This window comes from Neodiprion lecontei, chromosome 6 (assembly GCF_021901455.1).
Source record: "Neodiprion lecontei isolate iyNeoLeco1 chromosome 6, iyNeoLeco1.1, whole genome shotgun sequence".
Lineage (NCBI taxonomy): Eukaryota > Metazoa > Arthropoda > Insecta > Hymenoptera > Diprionidae > Neodiprion > Neodiprion lecontei.
The window spans coordinates 28,128,568-28,136,881 of NC_060265.1; the positions used below are offsets into that span (position 1 = coordinate 28,128,568).

Below are 8,314 nucleotides of genomic sequence, written 5' to 3' on the forward strand. Positions count from 1 at the left end.
AGTGAATCAAATAATACTTAACAATGACTCTCTCCCGATAAAAAAAAGGAAAAGATACAATCTTGCTAACACTCGCTGTTTGTTTATTTCTTTTCAGATGATGTCCCTCAGTGGTGACGTCATGCCACAGTATCGCCAAGAAGCTCCCAAAACACCTCCACATATTTTGCTACATTACTGCGCCTTTAAAGCTATCTGGGATTGGATCATTCTCTGTCTCACATTCTATACTGCGATCATGGTTCCATACAACGTTGCATTTAAGAACAAAACCAGCGAGGATGTTTCCCTACTGGTTGTCGACAGTATAGTTGATGTCATTTTCTTTATTGATATCGTTTTAAATTTTCACACAACATTCGTCGGTGCTGGTGGTGAGGTGGTCTCGGATCCGAAGGTACATATCTTTTTTTGCCGTCATGTGTTGTGTAAATATCAAATTTTCATCTTTTCGCTGTAGTTAAATGATCCCACAACTTGTCGATTCTTTTCTTGCAAATATTTCTATAAATTCGTTTTATGCGTTACGCAGTTAGTATGGTAAGGATTTTGAAAAAAAGCTATCGGAAATGATTGCAATTTGTTTTGTTTATTGTTTAGGTAATACGGATGAATTATTTGAAGTCATGGTTCATAATAGATTTGCTAAGCTGTTTACCTTACGACGTATTCAACGCGTTTGACCACGACGAAGATGGGATAGGCAGCTTGTTTTCTGCCCTAAAAGTTGTACGACTCTTGCGATTAGGACGTGTTGTGAGGAAACTTGATCGTTACTTGGAGTACGGAGCAGCAATGCTAATTTTGCTACTCTGTTTTTACATGCTGGTTGCCCATTGGCTCGCCTGCATTTGGTACGTCACTTTAAGGTGATTTCACACTGTGTACATGTTTCCCGAGTAGTCTAAAAGGTTGATAACTCATCTATTTATTCTGAACAATAACATTTAACGTATCTAATCATTCTGGTAAATTTACTTTAGTGCATAGCCTAGCTAAATCTAATCACTTTAGAATAATTGCTTGGCAAAATTGCTTAAACAAACGCAATGCTTTTTATATCGTATCAAGTTACATATGACTTGTTCGCTGTTCCAATTGTTTTTAATGTATCATACAGCAGTGATTACAGTGGTGACTAGTAATTTTTTTTTAATTCAAACACCGCTGTGTTCGAATTTTGCGAGATGCCTGGTCTATGCAAAGGATATTACCCTGATATTATAACTTGATCTTACTCTGCATGGTACATTAACTCATATTTATAATCCAATTTATTATTTTATCAGGTACTACAAAGTATTTGACCTTTCAGGCTTGCTTGATTAGGTATTTAGTATTGATCCAATTGTTTAATTTATTATTTTATAACTATTATTTGTATTAGCAAACACAGTGTGATTTCATTTATAGATTTTATGAATGAGTTGAAAATATGATCACGGCAATATTCATTGCTTGCATCTACAAACTAGATATATGTATATTGAAGCAGTATGTACCATCAAAAAATTAAATTCGCATTTCGATACATGCTGTTTATTAGTTGCATCAGGACTCTTAAGAAGGTTCAGTAAGAATTCTTCAGCCGATATTCTAAACTCTGTATATAAATACAAGATTTGAATAAATCTATGGTACGCTTCATATTTCTTGGTTAATACTTATGGTTTTGATTGCAGGTATTCTATAGGGAGATCCGATGCTGATGCTGGTGTGCAATATTCTTGGCTGTGGAAACTGGCTAATGTTACACAGTCACCCTACAGCTATTTGTGGTCAAATGCAAGCGCTACACCAGAATTAATAGCTGGTCCCGCGAGACGTACAATGTACGTTACTGCCTTGTACTTCACAATGACCTGCATGACGTCGGTGGGCTTTGGAAATGTCGCAGCAGAAACTGATAATGAGAAAATTTTCACCATTTGCATGATGATCATCGCTGGTACGAATGAAACTATTGACGAAAATTAATTATTTCAATGCAGCGTGATCAAATCTGATTTTCATAACAGTGTTCTGATATTTCCAGCTCTTCTGTATGCTACAATATTTGGGCATGTAACGACCATAATCCAGCAGATGACGTCGGCAACAGCAAAGTATCACGATATGTTAAACAACGTTAGGGAATTCATGAAACTTCATGAGGTACCGAAAGCGCTTAGTGAACGAGTTATGGACTACGTCGTCAGCACGTGGGCCATGACCAAAGGGCTTGACACTGATAAGGTTCTTAATTACTGTCCCAAGGATATGAAGGCAGATATTTGCGTTCATTTAAATAGAAAGGTCTTCAACGAACACCCAGCCTTCAGGTAAATAAATACATACCAAGACAATGCCACGATTCAATGTCGCAGGGACAGTTACCTGAAGTGAAAAATTTTTGATGGTAGAAAATTACTCTGGCTAATGAAACGTCTGCATTTGTCTTCGCTTTGAGACACGAATTATCCTGAAACTCGTTTCATAAGTAGAGCGTTTGATCCGGGTACAAATGAGACAATGGATTGTACATAGCATAATATTTCTAAATCAATTTAAACTATCGGCGAGTAAACGAGAACAAATATTGCCCTAACATAGTACATCAGTCAGAAGAACAGCTTGAAGAAAACAAGCTTATAAGTGAGAGAACTCTTAAATGCTTTGTTTTGACAATTTTGAAGAATACTTTTACCTGACCCAACTCTCAAAATCAATTTCATTGTTACAACTTAATTTTCAGACTTAACTGAAACCCCAACTTCCACATGATTTCAGTATGCTCTCATCAAAATATTTAGGAAAGTTTTAATTTTTAAACTGCGAGCATAATAGTACAGCGTCAACCAAATGGTGTTACTTACAGTTAATCTTGCAAACCCTTCTGGTTGCTGCACCTATACATCTTGTTTCAGTTTAAGGTTTCGTACGTTGCAGACTGGCCTCTGATGGCTGTTTAAGAGCTCTCGCTATGCACTTCACGATGTCACATAGTGCACCAGGGGACCTCTTGTACCACACTGGCGAATCCATAGACTCTCTATGCTTCATCGTAACCGGGAGCCTGGAGGTGATACAGGACGACGAGGTAGTCGCGATTCTCGGCAAAGGAGACGTCTTTGGCGACAGCTTTTGGAAAGATTCTGCCATCGGTCAGAGCGCGGCCAATGTTAGAGCTTTGACGTACTGTGATCTCCACACCATCAAACGTGACAGACTGCTGGAGGTCCTCGACTTTTACCAAGCATTCGCAAACTCGTTTGCTCGTAATCTCGTCCTCACCTACAACCTTCGTCATCGGGTAAGTCGAACAATATGTCATCTTCACAAATCTTGCGCATAAATAATGACCCCAGGATGCAGGACTTATTTCGATTTCTCAAATATTTTCTGAGGGAATGGATAAAATACATATTATACAACGATTTGAATTTTATTTCATTCATTTTAATAATCAGGCTCAACAATATCAAAAGACGGTAATGATCGGCTACAAGTAAATGTTCTTTCTTAAATCACCATTATGCCTATTATTGAAGAAAAAAATTTTGTAAAAAAATTTGTGCGTGTGTCATGTCTCATCGGCATGTTTCTTAAGAATGTTAGTTTTTTTCATTGCAATTGCATTGTTTTTCTTTTCTCGCATATTGCTTTCCCCCTGATATGTTGAGTATTATATGGATTTCATTGTATACAAATCACTTATAATTAACAGTTATACCATATTAACGACATGGCAAATCAGGCCGAATTAGTGGAATTAGTTAACACCAAGCAAACAGACTTCTCAAAGAAAAATTAACTATATTTTATTTTATAATACAGTAACAGACAGTATAGTAACAATACATTAAAAAAAGTTTTTAAACCTCTTAAAGATTGAAATTGAGAATAGATTAAACATATTACAGTCGAAAGCAGATATCCATAACAATGACATAAAGTTATATAAAATGTTAAATTCGCACTTAAAGCTATAAACAGTCTATATTTCTAAAACAGTGACTTAATATGTATATTTACACAAAAATCCTTGTAACCGAACACGCACAATAATTTAAAGTCGTTAAATCACATTCAAGTGTTAAAAAACAAACGTACTGGAAAATGTACAATAATGTTAATCCTCATCGACTTCTGGATTCCATTACTTATCTCATATTGAATTAGGCCATTGAGGTATTGCATGTATTCTTTATATATTGCAACAGAGATAAAATGATCTCACATTCTTTGGCATTACTCACTAATTATTTCTAAAAATGAAAAGATCAAAATTGATATATCTTGCTTAATTTACTTTGTAAATTATGGTAATTTATATTACCCGAATAATAGGAGTGTGCAGTTTCGTAAATAGCCAGAATTATTATTTCAGTTATTTTCGTTCTTATCATAGTCTGAGATCTTAGTTAACAAAATTACCGCTCTTATCCCGTTTCTTATCTCTAAGTCCCTCGCTATGTAAAGTTCGCCCAGCTAATTCCAGGATAACTTTGGCTGCGGGATCTTGATCCAATATTGAATCACCCCTCTCATTTTCATCTGTCTCAGGCAATGGCCCAACGCCCCAAACTTCACAATGTTTAATTGTGAAATTTTCTGATCCACTGAGTTGTGAATAATTCTGAAAAGTTGTACAAGAAACACTAGATTTTCCCGTACCATATTCACAATCCAACCAAAGTCCAGGATAGTTGAATTGGCCACCCATTAGTAAACCATTAGGCATGGTTTGCTGATGCAAATTCAAGTACTGATAATGATTGTTATATCCTGTTGCTGAAAACGTCATTATCTTTGGTTCGAGTTTAAAAAGATAACAACTGTCATTGCCAGTAAAATTCGGACTCAGAGACCAATTATCCGGCGCAAATCCTCCAAATACATGATTTTCCGTGTCTTGTATTATGAGCAGTGTTGCGCCTTGCATAGAAATTCGACCTAACATGGTGGAGAATGATTCCCCGTGTATCTGGCTTGAGAATAAAAATCGCCATTCGTTTCTCAACTCATGCGGAAGGCTTAGATTCAAAAATAAAACATCGCTAAGTCCCAGGATGCTTGGAAAATGAGGTATATTTTCCAAGCCTCTGCAAACGGGCATCAAATTAAGGTCATTGATTTTTAAGCTAGTATTCTTATCCCCCTTTTTTTGCGATATGAGAAACAAATTTTTGAAAACGTGTGATTGGATTGATTTGAAATTAGCTGCCTGAGAGAACCAGTTCTCCAGTTCATCAGACGTTATGATATCTTCGTTATTTCCCAAACCTTCGCAAAGACTTTGAGAGTAGAGATTTATCCTTCGAGTATTTATTGCGCAGCCGATCAAACTCCAGCTGTTATAATGAGGGTTACCACTATTCTTCTGTAATCTCAAATACGAATTTACCGTCGCCTCGACGTACTGGAGAAAGCAAGCCTTAGGTATTTCATACTTTTGTTCATTCTCCGAAAATCCTTTGAATATCAATGTCGCACGCTCGTCGGCGCTACCTCTAACTGCAAAGACATAAAGCCGACCAAAATTCTCCCCATTTATCGCGGACAATTTTTTTCCCGGTTCATGGCACAAAAATTTTACAACAAACTGCAGCAAATAATCATCCAGATGTGTCGACCAGTGCTTAAAAACATCCTCTCTTTTTATCGATCCAGAACTTCTTGACATTGATTTAAATAAATTCTCTACCAAGCTCTGCTCCTCCGCTGATAGAATATTTCCCGACTGAGACGACCGACTGGTTCCGTGACCCATCTGCAAAGTTTAAAGAACATTTCTATGTGCGAAGATCAGTTTCAATCTTATATTAAATAACGTATGAATTTAGGGTTATCCCCAAATTCTGTTTATTTAAAAAAATTTAACAGATCTAAGACTAGGTAAATTTCTTCTTCAACAGTTGGGCAATTAAAACTGGCCGGCTTAAAGAGTAATACAAGAATTAGCGAACCTTTTCGTCGACCCTCGCGAATCCGTGAAAAAATTCAACTAGCACGAAACTTGGCAGTCTTGAATGAAACCGAATTGTTGCTTTGTTTATTTTAACAAACAATGGTATGGGCGATCAGCTGACACATCACATGGTTACTTTATGTCAAAGTAAACGTGAATACGGTCGTTTCACTGAAACCACTAATGTCAAGATAAATAAATCCTTTGAGGTTATAACCCGGATTCGCGAACTATTGACTGCCGACAATGCGCATGACCGCAGGTCATCGCCTCACCGCTTCTAGCCAATTTTGGTCTGCGAAGCTCCTCAAGGCTCCCGGCTAATAAATAATTAACCGAGAGCAAAAGCAGCCCCCATACTTGATACGTGATGATCGACCGATACCAGATACTTTGTTCGTTTAATTTTATCTCGATCGCCGCCTCTTGTCAGTTGACTTGACGCGTCGGCGATAACTTACATTTTTCGGCTATTATCGGATATCACAATAAACCTAACGAATCAATCAATTAAAATTCGTTAGTTACGATACACCGGTGTATCAGCGATTACCGAAAATAATCGTCAGTCTTCATCCACGATTACGATAGAAATGATGAATGATCGTAATTTATATACAATAATGCATATCAAACTGATAAAACCTATTTGAAATTTATCTTGGTAACACATCGGTTTCACTTCCCCAAGAATTATATTTACCTCGATTTATTACAAACATTCTTAATTTCAGAGTACAAGTCTTTCAATGTGATGTCACGCTCCTAATCATTGGGTTTAATTTGGTTCACATCATTCTCAGATTTTCACTTGATGGCTAAATACATTGAGTTTCTTTGATACTATCAGAGGTTCGATAAGATCTGTCCGACGCAATATAATCGCAATTGAGCCAAAAATCTTTGTATTTTCCGCTATGTAAATATCACAAATTAATGTTTTATGATTTTAGCTGATCTTCCGAAAGGTGGCTGATGTACGACGTGAGAAAGAACTCGCTGAACGTAGGAAAAATGAACCGCAGTTGGACCAAACACAAGATCATCTTGTTCGAAAGATTTTTTCAAGGTGAGACGCTCAATGATTGATTTATAGCAAGTCTATTTAACTCTACATGTACATCTTGTAATGTTTAATATTATATCACTTGTCTGATTGGAAACTAAACTGGTAAATGCATAACATATGGTATAATCACGTCGTTCATTCTCCTCAAATTAATGACAATGATACATAATACACAAGCCTATCATGTCCGAAATTATATTACACCATTAATCCTGAAAGCTCGCCTACCAAATTAATTTTATCCCATAATACATACATGTAATATTTAGTATTCCTTTTGCAGTCTCAAAACTGATGACAGTAAAATAAGTTTCTCCACACTCTAAATTCGGTAAAAAATTATTAACTCTACCATTAAAAAAGGAATGACGAATATCATTTATCAAATCCACTTTCAGTTTCTTAGTATTGTCACAAAATTTGTGACACAACTCATTCCCAGTAGTTAGTCTTGTTATACATTCATCAAATTGTGTAGGTATAAATACATATTTAAATTGGACAAAACAGTGCTAAAACAATCTGGTCGTTGTACTTGAATGAAAATTCCGTATAACATGTGTTGAATTACTGTGACAATTATTTTACAGAGAACGATGTTCTAAATCGTAACTTACTAAAGAAATCATAAGTTTGTAGCGTAAGTTTGAACATCTCGTCATTGGCATGACATATGTAAAACACGTGGGTATTTCTTTATGTGATTGTCGATTGTTGCGCTGGCCCTGAAAAGATTCAAGACGGATGGAGAACCCCTAATGACAAAGATGGTGACCTGTCATCATCAGGATTCAGACGAGGAGCTCACTGTCAACGTACTACCACCATGGCCCAGTTTTAGGCAATTTCATTTATTAATTTCCATTTTTCCCATTCTTATATAATACTATATTCCGTTATCGTAATTCAATATTTCGTTTTTCAATATTACCATTATCATTATTATTATTATTACTGTCACTATCATTATTATCATTATTACTGCATTAGTGTCTTTGGTTCTAATCAATGAAATTTATTATCAATGACTGGCTTATCTCATTTCTAGAATTGAAACCTTTTTTAAAATAAAGTAATGCATTTCTTGATGAAATTTATCTTTTAATCGATTTCCCTAAAAATTCCTGACTAATACACAGATGCACTTGCATATTTCTTGTTTAAGTATTATGAACATATAGAAGAACACAGTGTGACTTCAGAATAAAACATTTAAGCTGTAAAGTACTGAATATTTTCATCTAAAGAATCTTTTAAACATCATTCCACTGTGTGAAAAATTGATAATGAAGTAT

General features: G+C 35.8%; 2 protein-coding genes across 14 annotated transcripts in view; one reads left to right on the top strand and one right to left on the bottom strand.

The window, feature by feature from the left end:
* The window catches only part of LOC107227207 (potassium voltage-gated channel protein eag), a 39,293-nt gene that overhangs the window by 23,907 nt on the left and 7,072 nt on the right, over window positions 1-8,314 (top strand). For 8 of the 13 annotated variants that reach the window (XM_046743127.1, XM_046743124.1, XM_046743131.1 and 5 more), the window contains 7 exons: window positions 98-397; window positions 601-869; window positions 1,683-1,948; window positions 2,036-2,321; window positions 2,929-3,292; window positions 6,904-7,019; window positions 7,753-7,860. In XM_046743127.1, coding sequence (XP_046599083.1) covers window positions 98-397; window positions 601-869; window positions 1,683-1,948; window positions 2,036-2,321; window positions 2,929-3,292; window positions 6,904-7,019; window positions 7,753-7,860 — 1,709 coding nt within the window. The remainder of the gene's footprint in view (window positions 1-97; window positions 398-600; window positions 870-1,682; window positions 1,949-2,035; window positions 2,322-2,928; window positions 3,293-6,903; window positions 7,020-7,752; window positions 7,861-8,314) is intronic. The other 5 variants (XM_046743132.1, XM_046743133.1, XM_046743135.1 and 2 more) reach the window with 3 other exon arrangements.
* On the bottom strand, window positions 3,423-6,389 carry LOC107227208 (MTOR-associated protein MEAK7). Its single transcript, XM_015668285.2, has 2 exons — window positions 5,949-6,389; window positions 3,423-5,752 (listed from the first exon to the last, which is right to left on the bottom strand). The coding sequence occupies exon 2, from the start codon at window positions 5,750-5,752 to the stop codon at window positions 4,400-4,402; it is 1,353 nt and encodes a 450-aa protein (XP_015523771.1). The 5' UTR covers window positions 5,949-6,389; the 3' UTR covers window positions 3,423-4,399.